Source organism: Ochlerotatus camptorhynchus, unplaced genomic scaffold (genome assembly GCF_037179485.1).
Source record: "Ochlerotatus camptorhynchus isolate MF236.1 unplaced genomic scaffold, CSIRO-AGI_Acam_v1.1 ptg000658l, whole genome shotgun sequence".
NCBI lineage: Eukaryota > Metazoa > Arthropoda > Insecta > Diptera > Culicidae > Ochlerotatus > Ochlerotatus camptorhynchus.
In genome coordinates this window covers 217,655-245,151 of record NW_027041137.1, presented here as the reverse complement: position 1 = coordinate 245,151, position 27,497 = coordinate 217,655, and the positions used below count along the sequence as shown (strand labels likewise).

Genomic DNA, 27,497 nt, shown 5'->3' with positions numbered 1-27,497 from the left:
ACGCTAAGAAAAAAGTATGCATTAATGTTTAAAAATTTAGCAGTTTCGAGAAAACCCGCACATATTCATAAAATGGATAAACGCTGTTTACTCATTGGATGAATAAACGTGTTTTTCTCGAAACTGGTTAAATTTTAATCATTCATGAATAAAGATGTTTTTCTTAAAAGTGGTTAAATTGTATACATCCGAATAATTTTAAATTATTGTATTTTATTTTCTTCGCCTTTACTTATACCCTGAACTACTTATCCTTATGAGTGAACCTGATTAATCAGTATCAAGTACAAATGTAACAGAAGAAGTAGCTCGGAACACATATGCGTGGCATATCAGTTGTGCCTTTGTTGGTGATTCGTTCCGATGGATGCATCTGTGGTAACTATGCGATTGGCGTAGTGCACTTGAAGTTCTGCCGCGTGCAAGTACATCTGTCGAAAGGACTGTCAAATGGTAACGTTGGCCGCACCAGCGATATCTATATGTAGATAGTTGCCGTGGCTGTTAAACGTCCAGGTACGATGTCCATCTCGACGTCCATCTCAGCCGCTTTCCAGGAGATTGTGTTGCTGCTAGTCTGGAAGAAGTTACAGTGTTAGTTGAGGATTAATGGGTATTCGCAGGGAAGGTTCGCACATACCAAGATTAGTGCAGAAGCGGGATTAGGTGAAGACTTCCAATACTAAAACGATCAACTTACTTCTTTATGGTTTCGTGTCCGATTATTGTGAACCGTAGTACTGGAATCTACAACACGTTATACCGAGACTCCGGTCGGTCGAAGTTCATGCCACATTTAATCTGAAAAAAAAGTATTAACATTAAGTTCAATAGGCATTAAACGAATTAATCAACCAACTTACCCAATATTTATGCTGTGTTCCCTAGAAACAACACAAACCGTCACTCTAAAACTAAACTGCGACTACGACTTCCATTATACACTGATCGTGAATGTAAACAAAGATATTTTTCAGTCAGTAATGAATAAAATTAAGACACTTCCTGTGTTGAACGTTTTTCTCGGAAAGTGTTTAAATTTTAATCACTTTTCTGCTATAAATATTAATCACTTTATGACAGCTCGAACAAGTTCTAAAAGTGGTTAAAAAATAGTCATAAATTGATAGACTCGTTTTTCCGTGTTGAGCGCAAGTGGAACGTTTGACGTTTAACACGTTTTAGCGCATATTTGGTTCAGTTTACCGAGTTTCTCGGTTTTCACGTAGCGAATTCGTAAATGTCGATACATTACCGTACTTTTCGGTTCAGTTTTCATTTATATCTGTCAAATTTATACTATTTTATCGAAATTCGGGTCTGATTCTATCAATACGCCTGAAAAAAATGTTTTTAAACAATTTATTCGGTTTCTCGTTGATAACCAACGAAGTTCGGTAGAAAATTAAACTGAGTTCGGTATTATTTTCTAAGTGTGTAGATGTTCAAGGAACATTAGATCAATTTACCCACCCCTCACGAATTATATGGTGGCAATTGACTTCCTGAGTACGGTGCTGGATATTTCCACAGCGATTCATCTTAAGAGAAAAATTGTGCTGCATCACCCGAGTATGGAATTGGTTCAGAAATTATATAATGTGCCGAACGGTTTCGTTGAATGTAGACCAAAAAGCAATGTACGGAGTAATTCGTGACTGGATAATGAGATGACGGTTTTTTGTTTACGAAAATGATTTTGTTTGAGATTATTTACAGTTATGTTACAACATCCTTAGCTCCACACTTTGACAATTATCAAAAAATTTCAGCGAAAACAATAGAAAAAGCTTGTACCAGATTGATCAGATTGATTGTCGTATACAACCGCCGATGGCAAAGTGTTTTGCAGCTGTGAGTGAAGCTAACTGCAGGAAACGCAACAGGTTGTGTGCAGAAATTTACTTGCTCATGCAGCACATCTTTACAATCATACGATCGCTCCCGCCATGCAGCCCATACTAAGATTGAAAATGGCTTAGCAATCTCTTACAACTTTTACATTTTATACCCGATGTTAACGAAAAACCGCAGCGTGACTTACTGAGCCACGGGAATATTGCACTTATGTAGGAGTCATTTTTATAACGTGTTGTAAACCCGAGCCGAGTGGGAGATCAAATCGAAAACTAAATTTGATGATGTGATGTTCGAGTATTTTATTACTCAGGTTGCTTTAACAGGTTAAAGGGCAGTCTTTTAATCCGGACATTGAATTTTTAATCAAATATTGCATCCATTTGGCAACATAATAATTAGACTAGATAAACATGGACGAAACTGTAGGATCATCATAACTATTACGTGACATTTGGATCATTTTTGGCCTTGATAATTAACTATTAAAATAGCCCGGATTTATGGACTTAGTGTCCAAATTTTGGTGCATAACGGTACCAGTTCTGTTCACAATGAAAGCAAAATGAAGACTCGCTTAGACAGGGCAGAAACCACAAAAAATCGCTTAATGTTCGACAAGTATAGTAAAATGTAAGCAATATTTTCTTACTAATCGTAAACTAAAATGGAATTATGATTTCATTTTGCTTTAAATTTGATGCTCGACTTTTTTCCCTGGTCAGGGCATTAAATCAGTGCGACCAGTTATTTGATCTATTGTATTTTATCCTGTGTCCTTTGTTTAGTGTACAATGAAGGACTTTCGACACGGTTTGTTGCTAAGAGACTGTGCGTGAGTCAAAGCACGGGAGTAAGCTGTGTGAAACGTTTCAAAGACACACGTTCACATGAGAACCGAAAGCGATGTGGAAGGTCACGCATAAACAACCATTCTCAGTAAACGAGAAAGAACACGGACAGCCCCTGATATCCGTGAAGAGTTGAATAGTATGAGAAGCACACCACTATCCGTTCCGACAGTGCGACGACGACTCCTTAAAGTAGGGTTTAAAGGCCGTATTGCTGCTAAAAAACCTCTGCTTCGAGAAGTCAATATTATGAAAAGGCTGCAATGGGCCAAAGATCACGAGAGCTGGGATACAAACCAGTGGGCGAGAGTACTATTTACAGACGAGTCCAAATTCGACCTATTCGGCAATAAACGGCGAGTGTTTGCTCGCCGTCTTGTCGGTGAAAGAATGAACCCTAGTTGCATAGTACCTACCGTAAAACACGGAGGAGGATCGGTGTTAGTTTGGGGTTCATTTGCAAGAAGCGGTGTTGGGGATTTAATTCGAATCAGCGGAATTCTCAATAAAGAAGGATACCTCAACATACTCCAGCGAAATGCAATTCCAAGCGGAAAACGGCTTGTTGGACGGGGCTTTATCCTTCAACAAGATAATGACCCCAAACACTCGTCAAAGCTCTGTCGGGGATTTGTAAACGAAGAGGAACAAAAAGGAGTATTGGTCAACATGGTTTGGCCAGCGCAATCGCCTGATCTAAATCCCATCGAGTTGCTCTGGGATGAGCTGGATCGGGCCACTCGAAAAATTAGACCACAAAATCATGAACATCTTTGAGAATGCCTACAGCGGTGTTGACAACAAATAGATGATGATGCTATAAGAAAATTGATCGAGCGGATGCCCAGGGTGTGCAAGGCGGTGATAAATGTGAATGGAGCATATTTTGAGGAATCTAAAATCTGATTGGTTCAAATAAAAATGGTTTAAACGATCCTAGAGTAAATTTAAGCTGTACAAGAAACTTGTATTCTGATTGAATCCGAAATAATTTTTAACTTTTTTAGAATTATTTAGCATTTCGGTATTTCCTAATTTTCTGAAGTGAAGTGGTTTCAAGACTTCTAAAAGTGATTTCAAAGTATCCTGAAGAGTTTTTTTTTTTTTTATTTCGCTTATTCACTTCCAAATCAGTACTTCCCAAAGAAATCTCCATTTTACATATTGGTTTTAAAATCAATATATTTCACCGTGATTCTTTACTTCTCCCAAGTCATTCAGTGTTTTTCAAATATTTCATCATCAAATTTCATACATTCCTGAAGTGATTCTGTACACAACAAATTGAATTTAAAATTTCCTCAACTGATCCAGTGCATAAAAAAGAAATTGGGAAATTGGGCTCTCATACACATCGATTTAAGTGATTCCAAACTTTTCAGTTCAGATTCACATCCAATTCAAGTAATTCCGAACTTTTCAGGTCTGATTCACATCTAATTCAAGTGATTTCAAACTTTTCAGGACTGATTCACATCAAATTCAAGTGATTTAAAACTTTTTAGCTCTGATTCACATCAAATTCAACTGATTTCAAACTTTTCAGGTCTGATTCACATCAAATTTAAGTGATTCCAAACTTTTCAGGTCTGATTCACATCAAATTCAAGTGATTCCAAACTTTTCAGGTCTGATTCTCATCCAATTAAAGTGATTTCAAACTTTTCAGCTCTGATTCACATCCAATTCAAGTGATTTCAAACTTTTCAGGTCTAATTCACATCCAATTCAAGTGATTTCAATTTTTTCAGCTCTGATTCACATCAAATTCATGTGATTCTAAACTTTTCAGGTCTGATTCACATTCAATTCAAGTGATTTCAAACTTTTCAGGTCTGATTCACATCCAATTCAAGTGGTTCCAAACTTTTCAGGTCTGATTCACATCCAATTCAAGTGATTTCAAACTTTTCAGGTCTGATTCACATCAAATTCATGTGATTCTAAACTTTTCAGGTCTGATTCACATCCAATTCAAGTGATTTCAAACTTTTCAGCTCTGATTCACATCAAATTCAAGTGATTTCAAACTTTCAGCTCTGATTCACATCAAATTCATGTGATTACAAACTTTTCAGGTCTGATTCACATCCAATTCAAGTGATGTAAAACTTTTCAGCTCTGATTCACATCAAATTCAAGGATTCAAACTTTTTAGGTCTGATTCACATTCAATTCAAGTGATTTCAAACTTTTCAGCTCTGATCCAATTCAAGTGATTCCAAACTTTTCAGGTCTGATTCACATCCAATTCAAGTGATTCTAAACTTTTCAGGTCTGATTCACATCCAATTCAAGTGATTTCAAACTTTTTAGGTCTGATTCACATCAAATTCATGTGATTCTAAACTTTTCAGGTCTGATTCACATCCAATTCAAGTGATTTCAAACTTTTCAGCTCTGATTCACATCAAATTCAAGTGATTTCAAACTTTTCAGGTCTGATTCACATCAAATTCAAGTGATTTCAAACTTTTCAGGTCTGATTCACATCCAATTCAAGTGATTTCAAACTTTTCAGGTCTGATTCACATCCAATTCAAGTGATTTCAAACTTTTCAGGTCTGATTCACATCCAATTCAAGTGATTTCAAACTTTTCAGGTCTGATTCACATCAAATTCAAGTGATTCCAAACTTTTCAGGTCTGATTCACATCAAATTCATGTGATTCTAAACTTTTCAGGTCTGATTCACATTCAATTCAAGTGATTTCAAACTTTTCAGCTCTGATTCACATCAAATTCAAGTGATTTCAAACTTTTCAGGTCTGATTTACATCAAATTCATGTGATTCTAAACTTTTCAGTTCAGATTCACATCCAATTCAAGTAATTCCGAACTTTTCAGGTCTGATTCACATCTAATTCAAGTGATTTCAAACTTTTCAGCTATGATTCACATCAAATTCAAGTGATTTCAAACTTTTCAGGTCTGATTCACATCAAATTCAAGTGATTTCAAACTTTTCAGGTCTGATTCACATCAAATTTAAGTGATTCCGAACTTTTCAGGTCTGATTCACATCCAATTCAAGTGATTTCAAACTTTTCAGCTCTGATTCACATCAAATTTAAGTGATTCCAAACTTTTCAGGTCTGATTCACATCCAATTCAAGTGATGTCAAACTTTTCAGCTCTGATTCACATCAAATTCAAGTGATTCAAACTTTTTAGGTCTGATTCACATTCAATTCAAGTGATTCCAAACTTTTCAGCTCTGATCCAATTCAAGTGATTCCAAACTTTTCAGGTCTGATTCACATCCAATTCAAGTGATTTCAAACTTTTCAGGTCTGATTCACATCAAATTCATGTGATTCTAAACTTTTCAGGTCTGATTCACTTCCAATTCAAGTGATGTCAAACTTTTCAGCTCTGATTCACATCAAATTCAAGTGATTTCAAACTTTTCAGCTCTGATTCACATCAAATTCAAGTGATTTCAAACTTTTCAGGTCTGATTCACATCCAATTCAAGTAATTCCGAACTTTTCAGGTCTGATTCACATCCAATTCAAGTGATTTCAAACTTTTCAGGTGTGATTCACTTCAAATTCAAATCATACCAAACTTTTGTGCATAGAATCGCAACGACTTCACGAGATTCTAATTTTTTCAGGTCTGATTTTCCGTGGAGCGATATTATTCTTATGGCGGGTAAAATATATTTAATGATTTATTATTTTTCATAGTGATTTCAAACTTATCTACTAAGGATAAATAAGCCATCACTTTCTGCAAAACTTTCCTAGTCTAATTAACAGTGATACAGTGAATTTGTTCAAATTTTAGTGAAAATATAAACTTTTCTTGGGTGATGTTAAACTTTTTCAGGTGATACAATATTCAAATGAGTGTTGCAATACTTTTCCACGCAAGTCGTCACTTATGACGGGTAGTGTATGTCGTATTACTCCATCACCATTTAGAAATGATGAAGCACTCGGTTTTGATGCAGTTGTCATTCTTGCCTTCATCGCAAGGAATCGGTTCTAATTGAAAAGTTCCACTATTAATACCCTTCGAAAAGTGAGAGCACCCCCCAAAGGCAGGCCCTTTGTCAGTCAAAATTGGATTCCTTAGCAACAAAATTAAGCAATGACCCTAGTCTTAACCACTTCAAACTAGGGAACAACTAATAGAAGATTAGGAATCACATATATGAAGACTAACCCATTTTTTCCTTGTTTCAAGATCATCCTCGGTGATGCAACCCGAGGACTTATCACTATTAACAAGGCATAAAACGTAACAAGGACTAAGATGTGTTCCTTTGATTACTGAAAAATCCTGTTCCCCTATTTTGAAGTAGTCAGGACTAGGAATCGGTGGTTACATCCCGTAACGTACCACGGAAAGGTGATCTACTCACGGTACGGGGCATGCTCGACTTTGGAAATCATCCCGAGCTTAGTCTGAGATCAAATTGAAATCTAAATTTGATGTTGTGATGTCGCTGATAATGATTACTCAGGTTGATGTCGTTTTGGTTTTGGTTTCATTTTTACAATTAGGGGAATTTACGTATTCTCGGCAACCTAAGCAGCGACCTTCTTTCTATAGCCTTTTTTCTCTAAGGAACGCACACATATGCAGTATTGGTTTGTTTACAATCTATTGCTGCCAGCTGCTCTAACAATTTCACTCGAAAGAATTGTCAAAAACTGTTTTGAAACGCTTTTACAAAGCTCCAATCTTCTCTAGTGAAAGCGAGTATTGTCGGCAACCAGTTTTTCTTCGGCAACCGTTCCATTTGAACTGCATGTAAATCTGCTGTTCTATTATCGGCAACTCGAAATCAGCTACAATTTGTAGTGCGTGTGTTTCATTTCAAGAAAACCTTGCTAAATTGCTTTTTCTCAGTGGTAAAAATATAGTCAAATTGAAGCTGAAAGCATAAAGAATCGTTTGCATGCATTCAGCGAAGTGTTTTCGTAAGAATATCCAGTGAAAATAGTGTTTCAATTTGGGTTGCCGAAAATAGTCTGTCATGCCGAAGCCGTCATTTCCCTTACTACAATTGCTAACAATTTCAATAATAAGGTTATTAAAAAAAAAATTAAAAAAAATAACAGTTTTCCCGTTGATAGCAAAACTAGTATTCAATTTGATGTTCTGCTAAGGCAATGAAAACAAAATGTCAAAAGATATTTTAGAAGAGCAAATATGCCGCGAAATGAAAACAAAATTTGTTATCAATTATATCAATCGCGTAAATCGAAATCAAATTATGATTTCAGTTTGATGTTGATATCAAAGTTTGATTTCGATTTGCTGTCATGTTGATGTTGGACATTGCTCGGGACCCAGTCAACCAGTACCAGCCATTCCCATCGGTATATTGCTGTGCCTTCTGCAGGTGCGACGCTAAAAGTGGAAACGGCAAATAATTAAACATACATTGGATTACATATCTAGCGTTCAGCATCATAAGGGTCTAACTGCGATGATCGATTCTCTTCATTTTTAATTACTTGGCTAGATCAACATTGCTCGGTGCATTTGCTGTTGATTTTGGAAACATTTAGGAAAATTGGTTCACTTAACTTTAGTAATGCGAAGTGAAAATCAATGAAAAAAATCGATCATTGCAGTTAGGCTCGTATGATTTTGAACGCTAGATATCTATTGCACAGCTTGTGCTGGTGTGGAACCCCTGACGTTCTCCACCTACCAAACTTTCAAACTGCTGATCTGATCGGTGTTTCACCATCCATGCTGGCTGCAACCGGTGTACTTTTGCCATTGATTAAGATATAATGCGGTAAGAGACAGGTATTCGTTTCTTTTCATCGTCGGTGTGGTAGGGTAAGATGGGGTGAGATGCACCCCGGGGCAAGATGACTTTTTGCTAATTTTGAATACATTTGCAATATATTTTCTACTTCAGACATTGAACTAGCAATGTTCTTCAACACTCAAAAAACGAAACCTCCGGTAAAATGTGTAACGGCAAATTGGCAATGTTTGAAAAATCATTGCTCTGAAGTTTATCGATAGATTAGTAAGAAGTTTCAAATGGCGCCAATAGATTTGAAATTCGTCAATAAATGGCTGAGCATTTATTTTTCAAACATTGCAAGTTTACCGTTACACATTTTCCGGAGGCATCGTGTTTGGAGTGTTAAAAGATCCACTAAAAATAGGTAAAACAGGTATTTTCAACAGGCATGTTACCCCACCTTACCCAATATGATAATTTAAAAAATTAAGTTTGGTCTCGAAAAAAATAACGACTGGGTGTGAGTGCGATAAAATTTAAAAAAAATTTACAGCATCTTATTTATATCTACCGTTTTGCATAGTCCCAGTTTAGTAAATTATTTTGGTCTAAACCAAAGTAGCTTTTTGTTAAAATTTATCTATTCTATTTTCCAATTCCAAAGCAAACTCGAGCTAAAATTATTCATTCAAGAAAAGTTATGTTACTTTTCGCACCACCCAAACGAACCTTAACTGCTCTAAACAGCTCTTCTTCCGCTCATCTCATTTCGATGTTTTTTCCCCCTCAAACGCACCCATTTTTCCACAATCTCCACCTCCAGCACTACCTTCCATTCCCATCCCATCTCTGAAAGTGACATTGGCATGGCGTATTTCTCTATGCAGCATCTTCTCATCTTCAGCTGCTTTATCCCGCACCTTCCTCCGACTTTCTCGTTCAAATACTTTGCATAACTATGCCACCGATCGAACAAGACCCTACCAGTCAGATAGGTACACCAGCTCTCTGATGCTCAGAAGTCGCACCAGACGCATTCCTCAGCTCGCGCAAAATGGAATCCCGTTTACCGAAAACTTGAATTCCGCCTCTGCCAACACTAGACACGGACCGCCAGACAGACAGACAGACAGACAAGCAGACTCGCGTGTACCAACTTACGATCAAAAGTGAAATGCAACAAGAATTTTCCGCTGCTATCGAAATTCCGAAACTCCCGTGTTGTTACCCGCACGCTATAATTAGTCCGTTTAGATTTAAGTGTGTCATTAATCTCCAAACTAAATCCATTTCTCTCTTGCAGATTTCTCCAGTTCGGCGCACGTGTTTTGACTAGGCTGATGGGGAAGCGCTACTGACCGAAAGGCGTGAATTAATCCTGACTCTTCCCGGTGCGGCATCGTCGTCGTCGTCGTCGTCGTCGTCGTCGCAGTCGTGCGTGATTGGCACTTCATTAATTCTAAGTGAGTGAAGAAAAGCAGTAGTGCTGAGGCAACCGCCGTGCGAGCGTGAAATGTTTTCCTACGACCCAACGTCGAAAGTGGAAACTGCGCGCCGCCGTCGGTGAGAAGGAAAGCAAAAGTATGTGATGAGTGAAGAGCAGGGAAAAAGTGTTCGCATTTTCAACCTACATTAAGGTAAATGGAAGCAAAGCTTAGGTGGTAATCCTGTTGGGGTGGTAAAACTGTGATGCAATCAACAACGGTGGTGAAAGGAAGCGCAGCTTACAGGCACAAAGCCAGGATTATCTGTGTTGTTGCGAGAGAAGTGTTGATAGGTTATGGGATCGTGCGATGAAGAGGATCGATTGATTGATTCTGGAAAGAGTGAGTGAGAAGGAAGCAGTCAGCCACTACACAGAGAGCAAGATGCATGATTTATTTACGACGGTTTTGTCAAAGCGAGATTTGTCGCGAGCCGGAGAGCTGTTTTCGGTAGCGGATGTGGAGATTGCCAACGATCTGAGTGAAGTGGTAAGTTTGTTTCAATTAATTCAAAAATGTACGCAAATCATAATGTTATGCTAAATATGAAGTTACACGTTTTACAATCAATGAATAAATGCTAAAACATAACATATTAAGGAAAATTAAACATTTGTTCATTCTAAAACATTCAAAGCAAATGAAACTAGATTAACATTCTTAAAATTCAGTAAAATTAAAACTTCCCTGCTGTTTGTTTTACATAAGCTGGGAAATTCATCAATATACACCTTGATAATTTACAAAGTTTTTGCTGTGTTTAGATATTTATTTTCTATTCATCATGAGGTTATCAGCCTTTATTTTCACGGAACAATCTGTAGTTAACTACGGGAAAATTAACTACTAAGTTTGACTAGCTTCGCTTGTTTCAAACATACTCGGTTGATCATTTAAAATTTTAAATATGGTTGCGAACTTGTGGCTGCTCAATGGATATAAAAGGATACTTCGATGCTAAATTGAGCTCCTAAGAGATGAACTAGCCTGCGGCTAAAAATCTCTATAATAAAGATTTAAAAAAAAAAAAATGGGATTGATAAAAATCCATTTCCGTAGATGCTAGACGTTGTTAGTTGTTGCAAAATTTAACCTCCAAATGGGTATTCTCTTAATAGATGTTACACCTAATAACGACTGACAAAAAATAATCTTCGAGTAGATTGTTGCATCTGCTCGATCCAGCTGTGTCCAACAAAAATGAATCCTTTGAGTAAATGCAAGAATGGCAAAGATATATAGAAGAGGATTAATTTTTTTTCTCTGAATATAGAGTGTCCCAGAAAGTATAAGCACACTTTCAACACGCCGTCATTTCTACCCCGCACATCGATGAATGAAGTTTATCATTTATTCATCGATGTGTGTTAGTGTTTACTTATTACTCAACAATTTTGTGCATTTTGTGCATTTTTTTACAACATCATCAAAATGCGAGGCATTTCCCCGGAAAAGTGCAAACAGATCGTGCACAAATGATGCACTATTCCCAACCTATCAGTAAGGAGGTTGGAAAAAATGGAGGATGTAAGTTTCGGAGTAGTCCGAACCGCCATCCGGAAGTTCGATAAAAAAGTTACTGTCGAGGACACACCGAAACTGTAAACCGTGACCGGTGAACCGAAAACTGCACCCAAGCTTTCGTCCGTAAGAAAAGTGCCTCTGTTCGAGATTTAGCCAATAAACTGAGAACATCGAAGAACGTGCCAAGGTAAGAAACGGGCTGAAAACGTTCAAGAAGCAGAAGAAGCCAAAGTGGAGTCAGAAACAAGCCGCATCCGTCAAACCGAGAGCTCGGAAGCTGTATAAATTGCACCAGGAAAGATGATATATACTCATCCCAAGTACCAGTTTTGATTTTATATTAGTCTTGTAGGCCATAATTTGGTCTTGAAAAATCCTTTAAACCTTTAAACTTGTAATATTACTTGGAATCATTCAACTTTATAGCACATACATAATTACATTCTCTTGCTTACAACTTTCATATATTCTTTTCTCTCACTCGCAATCTGTTCGCGCCCGGATCAAGCGGTGATTTTGTCGTTGTTTCTACTACGATAGCTAAATTTATAGAATTTCATATGGTGTCATTGCTTGAATTCTTTTGCTACGAGTGAAGTAGTTCTAGTATAAAGGCTGAGCGAGACATATCCTGTTACGGAGCAACTTCAAAATAGAGAAGCAGATTCATGCCGCCTAAAACTCCTTGTAAACTCCAATGATGCATGGCATGCAAATGTTCGACACCGGACATAGAGATAAATTAAACATTAATTTCTGCACTTTGTGCTAACCAGATACCAAGATTAGGACATCTTTGAATACCGAGGTGAGTCTGTAAAACATAAAGATCTGAATCAATACCTCTCACTCCAAACTCTGAGTTCAAATCTCACCCGGATAAAGCACGAATGATCCGAGAGTGTGAAAATTACTGTAAATTAAAAAAAAATACTTTCCTTGATGATCCGAGAGTGTGAAAATTACTGTAAATTAAAAAAAAAATACTTTCCTTGAAATTTTGCTAAGCATTCTCAAATCATCCTCTTGGAATCCTGTAAAGATTTTTTTAAGATTATTTCAAAAATCATTTCCTTGCATTTCCCTTCTAAATTCCAACCCCTTATAATCTATGCTTCAAGTAAGGATTTGGGTTTTATCATGCAATAAAGCTAGTGAAGGTACTTGGGGTATTTTACCATATTTAACTGTTTCAATTAAACTGAGAAAACTAGGTTAGACAACTGGAAAAAAAAAAACCAAAAAAAAAGGTTTTTAAATTCTTAAAAAGAATGGCCAGAGTGCATTTATTGCAAGTCCGTTATCTTCAAGAAAAATAAGGTTATACATTTTTTTTCCATTGTCTATGATCTCGAGATATCACAAATTTTCTGAACAAAACTCTGGTTCCGATATCTCTTCGTCATCTTGAAAGTTTTCCAAGCCTAATACGTTGACAAATGGTTTAGGAAACTTTCCAAGCGCTAGAGATTTCTTCAAAGACCCGAATTTTGATAAATCTTTGAAGGCCGGAAGCTTTTGTATCGGCAAACATCGAAGTATCATGTAGTAGCATCATTTTTTTTTCAAAATTTCTTTTTTTTTTTCAATTGTATTTTCCACAAGTCTGGAATCAACTAATTTACAATCCCAGATTTTAGATAAATTCTATGTTTAAAATCATGGAATATTTTCTATATTTTAGAAACATTAAATTTTTCTCGGACTTACATTCTAACATATTGTAAATTATTCTACGCTGTCTTAATTTGTTTGAATTAAAAATCGCAAATTACTAAGTACCAGCAATAACCAAAAAAAATGGTTAATATCTCTAAAATGTATACCAAAATCTTACAACTTTTTTGAAGATCGAGATTTTTCGAGAAAATTTTCCTCGTTCCAGAATAAAGATAAATATTGATACGATCCAAAACACTTGTCTAGGTTCCTGAGATATGAAAATTTGTCTTTGTTTGAAGTTTTACAGAAGTTTCTATATTCGAGATCTTTAAAATTGCTTGTCTTAAAATTGACAAATTTATCCAAGAAGTTGAACATTTTTCTCTGTGCCTCAATTTTTTCCAACTTCAAGATTTCCTAATAAATGTCAATGTTCAATCTTTCACATCCCAGAATTAAACCAATTCGCGATCTGAATCTAAATTCAACTTATTCAACGTTGGTTTCCAGAAATATCGTTGCAGAAAAATGAGTACTGTGTGAGGAAATGAAGATTACAAATTCACCTATTGATTATCCAATTAATACTGATTTTACGAATACAAATTTATAAGATCCTTCAACCATTTGTTTTATTAAAAAAAAAAACTTGTAAAATGCTCATGGTGGTTTGGGAATTTATAATATTTCTCAAAGTGGACCGCATTTAACGACAGATTAGATCCATATCTTTAATATCTTTTCGATCAATAAATGTCACTATTTGGTCACTTTTTTCGTTATTGTAGTCAATACTATTGTATAAAATACCCACTACCAGCCCTGCATATTGTAAAGGAATTGTGCTGACAAAATTGTATCATTATCTCTAAAGGAATATTTTTGAACGACTTTTTTGCTTAAGGTAGAGTTTTTTTTTTTAAATAACCGGGAAAACCGGGAATTAAAAAATGGAATTTGAATGGACCTGACTGAGGCAAATAAACTTTAGAATTTCATAAGGCTCGACTTATGAACGACACATAAGAATTTCATAAGCGTGACTTATGAAAGATTTTCGTCTAACGTGAGGTCAGTGGCGTCGCGTAACCTCACTTTTTACCTGTGCACCAACTTTCAAAAACAGATTTAATGCCATATTCATACTCGAATCGGTTGAAAAATACACTTAATCTTCTAGTTAACTCGATATCTATCCATTGCAAGCAATATTTTGATAATTGCTTATGTTTTGAGAGTTAGTGCACAGGTAGATTGAGGTTAAGACGACACCACTGCGTGAGGTAGTTCTTATACGCCTTTAACCATTTAAGTTTCCCAAGCGTCGAAAGACGCGCGGTCAAAACACAGGCGTAATCTCAACGTCCATAGTTCGGTTCCAGTCTATTCCATTTTATTATTTTTTGTCAACATTATTTTTCATAAGGCAAATCAGTGAAATTCATACAAATTTCTTGAGGCTAAAATTCATAAGTGGATCTTATGGAATTCATACGTCCATTTTCCCCAGTGTATGTTAGCCTGCTGTGCGGAAAATTGGTGTGTTTTTATCATGGACAATGAAACATACATCAAATTTGACTACAAGACGCCTCCAGGAGACCAATACTACACAGTCCGTGATAGTCAGGAAGTTTACGATGCCGATAGGTAAAGTTTTACCGAATAATTTGGTAACAAGGCCATGGTTTGGCAAGTGATATGTGAGTGTGGCAACTTGTCAAAGCCATTTGTGACGAAGGAGACGATGAACACTGAAATTTACGTTCAAGAGTGTTTGAATCGGCGTCTGCGGCCCATGCTTCGTCAACATGATGGTCCATAGTACTGATCCGATTTGGTGTCAATACACTACTCGAAAGACACGGAAGGCAAAACAATGTGCAATACGTGCCAAAAGAGATGAATCCTCCGAATTATCCGAAGGCCCGGCCAATCGAAACTTTTTGGGCCCTTTCCTTTGACTTTCACCCGAGCAGGAGAAAATAACTAATGAATACCTAATTCTGACCTGATACCAAATATTGGTATTGACCAGCATGACATAAGAGGTCAAATACCAAAGAACAATACCAAAAAACTACGTGCAAAATACTTTCTTAATAACAAAAATTTATATTTGGATACCAAAAGAATACCTGTGTGGTATTGTTTTGGTATTGCATTATCAAAATTTGGTATTGGGATGGTATTGCGGGAACATTTTTTTTTTGGTATTTTACCTCTTATGTCAGGCTCATCCATACCAATTTCCCTTGGCTAGTTTTTAACTTGGACGTTGGTGTAGTATCACACTTGTTACTCCTTTATTTGAAAGCCGCGTTGTAGCACGCTTACGTATAAACACTGACGTTGGGTGCGATACTGGCGGGTTTTGCCGCAAATCACTCTTATTTTATTTATTTTTACGCAGATTTAATTGGGTTTGCAAGGTAATTATACTGTTGAAATATTTCAGAAAGTGCCTAACGGTGCTCCTTCTACTTGCGTTACAAGCTTTCGTTGTTGTTTTCATTTAGGTATTACTCAGGGAACAATGTTAAACACCATTTTTGTACATGGTATTGCAACTAATCTTATATGTGCTTCATTTTGATTTGGCATAAGTGTTTGAACTATGGCTCGGGATTTCCACTGTGGCGTGCTTCTATTGTGACATAACCATACGTATTTTTGTGGTGCGGCATAGTGGAAACGTGTGAGCGTAGTTGAAGCATATACCCTATGTAATTTAAAAATCAGCTAGGAAACTAACTTCAAAGTGAAGCATTTTAGTCACTTGAAGGTGTCACCTGAGACGGACTAATATATATTAAATATAGGTCAAAGTAAAAAAAAACTTGAAACACGTTAAATTTTAGATTACATTCACAAGTGCAGGTACTTAATAAAGCATGGTAGGTAGACTAGAGATTTCAATTTTTTATTAAATTAGACTAGAGATATCATAATCATCAAACGAACTTAAATAAGAAAATTTAGACAGCCTAGTAGCATTAAGTTTATTAACAGAAGAGTTAGGATGCGGAGGGTCCGCTTAGGGAGGCAACTAGCCTTTAAGGCAGCTGGCAACTAGCCTTTTCATGTATTGTCTGTTTATTTTGATTATTGCTTTAAAATATCAATTTGGTATATATGTGAAAGGATGAATCAGTGGGAGATGGATTTTCGGTTTCTTTACATTTTGCATCACAAATCTAGTACTATGTGTAATTTCCTCAAAACCCCCCAATAACCGACCTCTTCAATCCCTTCCTTTTCCCATGGCGTTCAAGTGGTCCGCATAGACTATTCAGCCATTACCCTTCCTTTATCCTTACTATACTATAGACGAGTGATTTTCGGAGTTTTGAATTCGTTAGATGTTGTAATGGAGATTTGTGTTGTTGGATGCGGGAGGAGATTGGAGGGCGGGTGTTTGACGCATAGAGCCTGTCAATTTCGCTTTCAGAGTGTCGCAGTCAGCGGTTTTATGATTCGTGAGTGCTCGCGATTCGTAGAATCGTTGATTGCCTTTTGGCCTCTTCTTGTGTCTAGCATGTGCAAAGTATCATTACAGCGTCTGATAGTTTTCAGATTCCTGGATGCGTGAAATACATTTGTCAGAATATCTTTTTGAGTTTTTAGTAGTCACGTTTTGCTTATAGTTTATATTTTATTTCTTTCATGTAATTATCGTAAATAATAGTTCTTCAATAATAGATAATTCATCCATATATTCAATAGTAAATTTACGAATGACTATAATTTGGATATCTAACAATTGGACAGAATCACTAGCAAGAATAGGTTGCGGAGTGTTCGCCTTCGAAAATATCGAAAGACATTAAATTGGAGGCGAATTCTGGTAAGAAATTACAGGCTGCTATTTTGAGCAACTTATCGTGATAAAATTAAAAATTACATGTAGGTATTAGGCAACAAATGTGGATAGTACGTTAGATAGCACCCTCCGTGCTACTTGTCTTCTAGCCAGAAGGCGTGCTCAGAGAGCAAAAACAGAATCAGATAGAGAGGAGCGCAGGGTGGTGTTCCGAGAGGCCAGGGCTGCACTGAAACGAAAGATAAAGCAAGTCAAATAGTTTCAAGGAGCTGTGCCGCGACGCCGATGCCAACCCCTGGAGCAACGCATACCGAGTCGCGATGGCAAAGATCAGAGGTCCAACGATGCCGGTTGAAATGTGTCCCAACAAGCTGAAAGTCATCGTGGAGGGACTTTTCCCACAGAATGACCCAACGAACTGGCCACCTACACCATATGGCGAGGTAGATGAAGACAACGTTGAACAAGTCTCCAACGAGGAACTCATAGCAGCAGCGAAAGGGTTGAAAGCGAATGAAGCTCCCGGCCCGGATGGAATTCCCAACGTGGCGTTGAAGGCGGCGATCCAGACGTTCCCGGACATGTTTAGGATGGTGCTGCAGAAATGTCTGGACGAGGGTCAGTTCCCTGATAGGTAGAAGGTACAAAAGCTTGTGCTGTTGCCGAAGCCCGGAAAACCGCTGGGGGATCCTGCATCGTATAGGCGAATATGCTTGCATCTTGGAGATGCACGGAAAGTGAACACGGATTGTCGGAGCGGCAGTTTGAATTCCGGAAAGGGAGATCGACGGTGGATGCAATTCGGACAGTGATTGACAGAGCCGAGAAAGCTTCCAAACAGAAGCGGAGAGGAAATCGATACTGCGCCGTGATTACGATTGATGTGAAGAATGCATTCAATAGCGCCAGTTGGGAGGCCATCGCCAAGGCGCTCCATGGAATGAGGGTTCCAGACTACCTCTGCAGGATTCTAAGTAGTTACTTCCAGAACCGGGTCCTGGTCTACGCGACAGACACGGGGCAGAAATCACTTAGAATCACGGCGGGAGTTTCACAAGTCTCCATTCTAGGTCCCACGCTGTGGAACGGAATATACAATGGCGTGCTGACGCTCAAGCTGCCCAAAGGAGTTGAGATCGTTGGCTTTGCGGACGATGTCGTCTTGTCGGTAACCGGTGAGACGCTGGAAGAAGTGGAAATACTGGCGGCCGAGGCGATAGATACGATTGGTAACTGGATGCAAGGAGCGAAGCTGCAGATAGCTCACCACAAAACAGAAGTGATGTTGGTCAGTAACTGCAAAGCAGGGCAGCGGGCAGAAATCACCGTTGGAGAGCACACCATTGTTTCGAAGCGCGTGCTGAAGTATCTGGGAGTGATGATCGACGATCGGCTAAACTTTAATAGCCACATCGAATATGCCTGCGAGAAGGCGGCGAAGGTCATCAACGCAATAGCCAGAATCATGAAGAACAATTCTGGTCCAAGCAGCAGCAAGAGGCGTCTTCTGGCTAGTGTGTCCTCATCGATACTAAGATACGGAGGTCCAGCCTGGATTGAAGCGCTGAAAACGAAGCAGAACCAAAGGAAATTGAGCAGTACGTTCCGGCTCATGGCCATGCGAGTCGTGAGTGCGTACAGAACCATTTCGATGGAGGCAGTATGCGTTATCGCCGGTATGATTGAGCTATGATTGACTATGCTATATGACGAGAGAAACCAGAGGAGTACGAAAAATGGTGAGAACGGAGTCGATGGCTAAGTGGCAGTAGGAGTGGGATGCAGCAGAGAACGGTAGATGGACACACAGGCTAATACCGATTCTTTCGACCTGGGTGACCAGGAAGCATGGAGAAGTCAACTTCCACTTGACGCAGTTCCTGTCTGGTCATGGCTGCTTCAAAAAGTACCTGCATCGGTTCGGACACATAACGTCACCCTTCTGACCGGAGTGTGGGAATGTGGAAGAATCACCAGAGCACGTGGTCTTCGAATGTCCTAGATTTGATGATGTGCGAGAGGATATGCTCGCCCTTAGCACGGAGAATGTCGTCGAAGAAATGTGTCGAGAGGAGGGCACCTTTAACGCCGTCAGCAGAGCAGTAACGCAGATCATGTCAGCGTTGCAGTGAAAATGGCGAGAAGACCAACTAGAAAGTAGTAATGTGCTCACACAAGTGCGAACTGAAAGCCGAAACCGGGAGAACTCTTCGTCAGAGTAGGCTGAATCCACCACCGGGGAAGCGTCAATTAGCTGAGGTAAAGTGAGGTGTGTAATGCACAGCCCCCTCCGAAGTAATACGACAAGTGGTTCCGAGGGAAAAGGGCAAGGCGTCCAAGGAGGTTTTGGTGCGGTAAGAATCCCACACACCGTGTCACCGCGACTGTGCCCACAGTCGTCAAGCGGTGGCACAATGGCCTTTTTGAAAGTTTCCTCCTTGCCAAAAAAAAAAAAGAAAAAAACACACACACACACACACACACACACACACACACACACACACACACACACAGATACACAAACACATCATGACATTAGACAAGAAAACATCCAGCCATTAAAACTGACGTACGAATGAGAAGAAGACATAGACAAAGACAGACCTGCGATTACCGAACCATAAAGATTTTCAAGAAGATTATGATTAATCTAGATCGTGAATCCGGAGTTTAATTGGTCACCATAGACTAATCCGTCTGACATCGTAGTCACTTGAAAAAAATTTTCATCAACCCCGATCATTGCAATCCTATGGGGATAAAAAAAACAAGAATGCGTGTAAATTGATTAATTTCCGAATCCGAATTACCGGGCCTGCAGTTTAATTCCTGCCATCAGAATCTGTACAGCCATCTCGTCCACTTTGTTCGCCGCAGAACGCCAGTTTGCCGTTTGCCTTAAACTGATTCTCGCTTCCAACAGTTTTTTGGATCTTCTTTAGATTCCGCCCAAAATTTTTCGATTTGACGAAGCTCTGGCGTGTTGGAAGGGTTCTTATCCTTGGGCATCACCTGCACGTTGTTGCCGGCATACCACTCCATGGTGTTTTTTCTGTAATGGCAGGATGCCAAATCCGCAAATGCATCGGAAATAATCGTGTTGCATCAGGAAAGGCAGCAGACGATTTTTCCAAGCACTCGTTCACGTAAATTTCCTGGTTGACGGTCCCGGTTGCAATAGAAATGTGGCTTGAAACAGGTACAGATAGCCTGCCAAAGCATACATTTCTTAGCGAACTTCGACAGTTTCATATGCTTGACAATGTCGGAATCGGCATTTTGTGTGTGCTAACTGTATCGGAAGATTATAATAAGATTATAATGATAGTAGTTTAAATTCATAATGAAACAAATTAATATAATAAAAGACACATAACGGTTTATACCTAATTAATAATCAACCAATTTTATGAGCAGATATAAACAACAATTGAAATAATTGAAATTTATATCTGTCCAATAAAATTACAAAATATTGACTGGTCCAATAAATGGATTCCATTTTTTCATTCGAAATTCACGTACAATTAACGAGAAAAGCATTTTAAAGTAAACGGAATATGACGTAAAAGTTACCGTTTTTTTTCAGTACTTTTCACACCAATTTCACGTAAAAAATACACGATTTCCATGTTCTATTTACCTGACTAATCACGTAGATAATCGAAGCTAAATTTTGTTCGGCTATCGGTTCAATTCCGGTAAAAGCTACGTGAAAAATAGAGTGGATGAAAACCATCTATGTTTTCACGTAAATTGAACGCGAACATTTTTCAGAGTGTAGTTTTTCAGATAATATTTTCTAGGGAGTTTTAAGAACCTCACTAAGAGAGTTTCGACTAGAACTCCCAAGTCAAGTGAGTTAATTCAGAGTTAAAAAAATATAACTAGCTCTCTGGAAAATTTCATAACGATTGTGAAGAGGATTCCAGGATTCATGAACAATACCAAGGGAATCGAATTTTATGGGTACAATTTTAAAGGAATTCTGCGAGGATCTTTAAGGAAATTCCGATAATAAATTCAAATGCACTTCGAAAATAATTTCTTTAGAATTTTATAGAGAATTCCAAGCAATTTCCAGAAGAATTTAGAGGAGAACTCCAAGATAATTCTGCACACAAATTTAAGACAATTCTCGGCGGGAGAATTTTTGCTAGCCGATAGTGTTGGCAGGGAAATGGAATTACAAGTTTTGCTCACAAAAGCTAATAGGCCTTTTTTAATTGTTAGTTGAGAATTATGAGGTGAATTGCATTAATAAAATTGAAACTTCAATGAAATCAAAGAGTTTAAAATTCGAAGAGAATCTAAGGATGAATTCATGATTTTTTCGGAGTGTTCTACAGAGAATTTCTGGACTGTTATAAAGACCCCCTAAGACTTATATGGGATGGACTCCCTTAGCTCAGTCGGTAAAGGGGCAGCTACAAAGCGAGACCATGCTGGAGATGGCTGGGTTTGATTCCCGGTCCGGTCTAGAAATTTTTCGGGTTTTAGAATTACAGGAAGGCATAAATCGCGTGAAACTAAATCTAACGTATAATACCAGCGTATTAAAGAAATTTTTTGGTTTGCTTTTCTTTAATAAGTTTTAAAGATGTCCTTATGTTATATCTCTCGTTTCAACATTTTTGTTTTTTATTCCTAATCCGTAGCTTCAGGAAATATCTTCCATCATCAGCCACGAGGACTACCTGCAGAACAGCAATGATCAATCGGTGATCGAAATCTGTATCAACCGTGTCACGTCATGCATCAAAAAGACCAACACCATCGAAAAGCACTGCGCCGGGCTGGTGGGCCTGTTGGAGACCTGTCTCAAGTACAACCTGCAACCGTCCAGCAAGGAGGCGGATCCACCCCATGCCAAGATTTCCTCAGATATCATTTCCAGTATTTTTCTTGTAAGTTGAATGTCACTTAAGGTAAAATTAAATCCTTCAAATTAAACGTATTTTTCCCGTAGAATTACAACAAAAAGCACGTGATGGAAGTAACACTGCCCGTAGCCGTTAAATTCCTGAACAAAGGAAACTTGGAACTGTCCCGGAACCTGGCAAGCTATCTCTCGTCGGCAGCCATCGAGTATTCCTATCTTCTCTCGCCCCACGTCAAGCTCATTCTAGAATCCCTACTAAACGAAAACTACGGCCTATGTCACGTTCTCTCGCAAATCTACGATGCTGCTCCGGAACCGATCAATGCCGAAGCTAAGCGGTTCGTCGAAATCATTCCAAAATGTGAACTCCAAGAGCAGATTGTGATCCTACAACTGTTGGTAGCGATTGCCAAGAGTAAACCCTCCTCCCTGCTAGAAAGCATTCCACAGCTTATCGATCTAGCCCAGAAACCTTGCATTTCTACTGCGGTTATGTTGGTGATTCTAAAACTGGCCGAATACAAACCGATCAAAATGAGTGAATACACCGACTCGGTGAAGAATGTTGCCCTGGTGGTACCACAAACGGTTGGATTTGCAGCGCAAATCTTATCAGCGATAGGTAAATCGAGCAAAGACCGAGCGCAGGTCGCTTTAGACTTTGTGTTGGAGTACCTCCCTAAGGCGGATCGTGCTTTGCAAACGATCCTACTGAACGAAGCGACCAAGCTCTGTACCAAGTATCCGGTTTTGTTTACCGACAAGGTCACTTCGGTGGTACGGCAACGACAACTGAACAATAGCAATCAAATCAAACAGACTCCCGGCGGAGTTACCATAGTCAATCTGAACTCTTCCGCGACGCTGCCGGTAACGGCAGTGGCATCGGCTACAACACCACCGGTGACACTGGATAGTCGCTCGATAATTTCCAAAACACCAAACGTGGCCGTCATTGGCAATAGTAGTGCCACGACTGCCATCACTACAATCATCAATACATCGAATGGAACGACTACGACTTCCACCATCCATCCAGCTCTGCTGACAAACTTCATGAACTCTGCCAATGGGATACCGGCTGTCGTGAATGGAGGGCCCATGGTACCGCCAACGCCACCGCATACCGGGTGAGATTATCAGCCATCTTTTGGCGGATTTTAGTTACTGATTAAATATTGCATTGTTCGATTTTAGCTACACACGTCGGGCGAAACTGGGCGATTCTCGAAGTACGGGGCGGTTACATTCCGGAGGTGGTGGTAACAAGAGCATGACTCGGTTAAACATTGCCGGAGGATCGGTGGGAGGTTTGCACAAATCGATGACCAGACTCAGTTCGTCGCAGCTGCTCGGGCAGTATAATGGAGGTAAGTCTGATATAAGGGTTGATTTTCTACAGTTAAACACCAATCGGCACCAAACAGCATCGATTTTCAAGTTTGGTTCATTTTGGTTCATTTTGGTTCATTTTGGTTGCAAAAATGGGAGCAACATTTTACACTGTTGAATCAAACGGAAAACTAATCCTGCTATATATGAAATCAATTTGATTATTGATACGGGCAAGACAATAATGGTTAGTTCAATTTTCAACAAGACGTTAGCAGTAGAACTTGAACTCATTTAAAAAACTGAACTTATTTCGCGACAATTAAAATCAAAATGTGTTTTCATTATGATAGGAACAGCAAACTTTATTATCGATTTGCTTTCATTTTTTGACCGACTTTGCTCGGGTAGCGAGACGGCTAATACATAGGTGTAACAGTCGGAAGAAGTGTTAGTTTGTTTACATAAATGAACCATGCCCATTTTGTTATGGCATGTTTGCTATACGAAATGCGCCTCGTGTTTATTAGCGAATTTCACATCAAAGATTGATTAATTGAGTAGGAAATCAGTTTGGCACGGCATTTGTGACCAGCATACACCTTCCGGTAGTATGAAACAGGTCAAAAACTGTTCAAATCCGCAGATAAAATTTTTGTTTTGAATTTCTGTATAGCAAAATAGTGAACTTTTCGTGAACATTAACGGCAAAGAACTCACCAACACTGGGAGACTGTGAGTTCCTGCCCACCTGTTCATTTTCCATCGTGCTCGGGTAGCACGATGGAAAATGAACAGGTGGGCAGGAACTCACAGTCTCCCAGTGTTGGTGAGTTTTTTTTTTTTTTTTTTTACTAGTTCGTTTATTTACTAGGCTCAGTCGTGTGTGACACTTTGCGGAGCCAAAATCAGTAATGTTTGATTTTACATTTTAAATAGCAGTAGTTCTAGGTTAGTATTGGGTACCAATTACTCGTGGCGGGCTCGAGGTTAATGGGTAACAATTTCGATGGGAAGGAGCTAGGTAGGAAACTGGTTTCTGAAGCCTCCTTCAGATACTACTCTCGGACGGTTGACCAAATCCTGGCTGGGCAGGGGCAAGTAGCACAGGAACAGGAGGATAATAAGACTGGGACACAATGGCGGGAAATTGTTTGGAAAGGATGGGATGGTCACATCAAACTCTAACATCAGACAAACAAAGGAATTCGTAGATCGCTTGCATGTAGGGAAGATCACGTGTTCCCAATACATCTCTTACTTCACGGAAGGGTTGTCTACCTCGGGCCACTAGGGTATCCAATAGTCGTGCTCTGGAGGCGTCATTACCCGGGCAATACCAAACTGCGTGATCGATGTCATCATAACCGGTTCTGCACCTACATATATTGCTGTCAACGAGGTTTATTCTATAGAGATGTGCGTCTAGCGAGTAGTGGTTGGACATAAGTCTTGACATCACTCGAATGAATCCCCGACTTACATCCAGACCTTTGAACCACGCTCTCGAAGAAACATTTGGAATAATGGAATGTAACCACCGCCCAAGAGAATTACTTGTCCAATCGTTTTGCCAACTTAAAAGAGAACTCTGACGTACTAATGGGAAAAATTCATCATGTGAAAGTCTTCTATCATAAATCTCGCCTTGTTGTGCGCCCACCTTTGCGAGAGAGTCTGCCTTCTCATTGCCTGGGATTGAGCAATGTGAGGGGACCCATACAAAGGTAATCATATATGATCTTTCGACCAGCAAACTCATCTGCTCCCTTACCTTTGAAAGGAAATAAGATGAGTGCCTACCTTGTTTCATCGACCGAATAGCCTCAATCGAACTGAGACTATCCGAGAAGATGAAGTAATGGTCTATGGGCATATCGGAAATCATCCCCAATGCGAAGTTGATTGCTGCTAGCTCAGCAACATAAACGGAACAAGGTTCCTGAAGTTTCCGAAAGGCGGTTGAGTATTCATTGAAGACGCCGAAGCCAGTGGAACCATCAATGCGTGATCCATCAGTGAAAAATCTTCTATTGCAATTGACTTGTTGGTACTTTTCAGCGAAAATGCGGGGAATTAAGATAGGTCGAAGTTGATCTGGAACTCCTTGAATAGCCTGTTTCATGGAGAGATCATAGTCAATGGGGGAACTGTAGTTAGTAAAGCATACACGAGAGGGGTTATAGCAAGGAAGGCTAATATCCGATGACATATAATTAAGATAGATTCGCACGAATCTAGACTGGATGCTCAATTCGAGCATTTCTTCGAAGTTTTCAATCACAAGGTTGTTACTGACACTACATTTGATCAATAATCTTAATGAGAGCTCCCAGAAACGGTTCTGCAGGGGTTTTACGCCCGCTAGGACCTCTAGGCTCATATTGTGTGTTGAATGCATACAGCCAAGGGCAATACGTAAACAACGATATTGAATGCGTTCCAATTTAATTAGGTGGGTTTTTCTTGCCGAGAGGAAGCAAAAAGAGCCATACTCAAGAACTGAAAGAATAGTCGTTTTATATAGTTTAATGAGGTCTTCCGGGTGAGCACCCCACCATGTCCCAGAAATTGATCGTAGAAAGTTGATCCTTTGTTGACACTTTTGTTTCAAATACGTAATATGGGTACCCCAAGTGCATTTTGAATCAAACCAGACTAGGTATTTGAAGGTTAAAGATTGGGTAATGTCTCTGCCCAAAAGATTTAGACGCAGTTGGGCTGGAAACCGCTTCCTTGTAAACACTACCAATTCAGTTTTTTGCGGTGAAAACTCGATCCCTAAATTTCTTGCCCAGAAAGACCGATTATTTAGGGAATTTTGCAATGGTCTTTGCAAGATTTCCGCACGTGGACCTCTCATGGAAACCACGGCATCGTCTGCAAGCTGTCTAAGCGTGCATAGATTATCTAAGCAGTTATCAATATCTTTGACATAGAAATTATAAAGTAAGGGACTTAAACATGAACCTTGGGGTAAGCCCATGTAGCTAATTCTAGAAGTTGTCAGTTGACCTAGTTTGAAGGTCATTTGTTTTTCTGACAGCAAATTATACAAGAAATTATTCAAAATACCGGGTAATCCATTACTGTGCAAATTGTCTGACAGTATGTCTATGGAAACCGAATCAAATGCGCCCTTAATATCCAAAAAGACTGAAGCCAATTGCTCCTTGTGCGCAAAGGCCAGTTGAATATCAGATGAAAGCATCGCTAGACAATCGTTTGTTCCTTTACTCTTCCGGAAACCAAATTGCGTATTTGAAAGTAGATTGTTTGATTCAACCCAATGGTCAAGTCTTAATAGGATCATTTTTTCTAATAATTTCCTCAGGCATGATAACATAGAGATCGGACGGTAAGAATTGTGATCAGACGCTGGTTTCCCAGGCTTTTGAATAGCTATTACTTTAACCTGTCTCCATGCTGGTGGAACTATATTGAATTCCATAAATGAATTATATAGGTTAAGTAATCGTCTTTTAGCGATATCGGGGAGGTTTTTTAGAAGGTCGAATTTGATCATATCGCTACCCGGTGCAGAGTTATTCGATGAAAGAAGTGCCATTGAAAATTCCAGCATTGTGAATGGTTCATCCAGAGAACCGTTACTTCGGGCTGTATCCCGTAAAGTTGGTTGTGCTGGAACAGAATCTGGACAAACCTTTTTAGCGAAGTCGAATATCCATTGTGAGGAGTATTCTTCACTCTCATTGGAAGATGAGCGGTTTCGCATATAGCGAGCCTTTTTCCAAAGCGTTGTCATCGAGGTTTCTCTAGAAAGTCCCTCGATAAAAGTACGCCAGTAATTTCGTTTCTTTGCTTTTAGTAAGTTTTTAAGCTTTTTTTCAAGCTTTAGATACTTTTCAAAAAGCTCAGATCTTTCATGTCTACGATAATCTTTAAAGGCATCGGATTTCTCAAGATACAACTTTGTGCATTCGTCATCCCATCCAGGGGTGGCAGGTCTTCTTTTGAGGGATGCACTTGGAACACGTCGTTTCTGAGCTTCTAATGCGCTTTTGTAGATCAGTTCGGTAAAGAAACGATACTCTTCCAGTGGTGGTAGAGGATCGGTAGAATCAATACCAAGAGTTACCGCCGATACAAATTTTTGCCAATCAATGTTCCTCGTGAGGTCAAAAGGAACTTGAATTGACTGATCTGTTTTTAGACGACCACTTTTGATTGAAATAATAATTGGCAAGTGATCACTACCATGGGGATCATTGATAACCTTCCACAGACAATCTAATGATAGTGAGTTAGAGCACAAAGAAATGTCAAGACGGCTCTCTCGAGCAGGAGGGTTTGCTATACGTGTTGCTTCACCAGTGTTCAAGATAGTCAAGTTGAAA

The 27,497-nt window shown here is 39.1% G+C and overlaps 1 protein-coding gene across 2 annotated transcripts in view; it reads left to right on the top strand.

Annotated features, from left to right (window-relative positions):
* The window catches only part of melt (melted), a 44,542-nt gene that overhangs the window by 11,817 nt on the left and 5,228 nt on the right, over nucleotides 1-27,497 (top strand). Inside the window, exons 2-6 of one of the 2 annotated variants that reach the window (XM_065237905.1) lie at nucleotides 9,736-10,110; nucleotides 10,147-10,405; nucleotides 21,584-21,832; nucleotides 21,895-22,937; nucleotides 23,005-23,177. In XM_065237905.1, coding sequence (XP_065093977.1) covers nucleotides 10,301-10,405; nucleotides 21,584-21,832; nucleotides 21,895-22,937; nucleotides 23,005-23,177 — 1,570 coding nt within the window. In that variant the 5' untranslated portion in view covers nucleotides 9,736-10,110; nucleotides 10,147-10,300. Of the gene's footprint in view, nucleotides 1-9,735; nucleotides 10,406-21,583; nucleotides 21,833-21,894; nucleotides 22,938-23,004; nucleotides 23,178-27,497 lie in introns of both variants that reach the window. The other variant, XM_065237904.1, reaches the window with a different exon arrangement.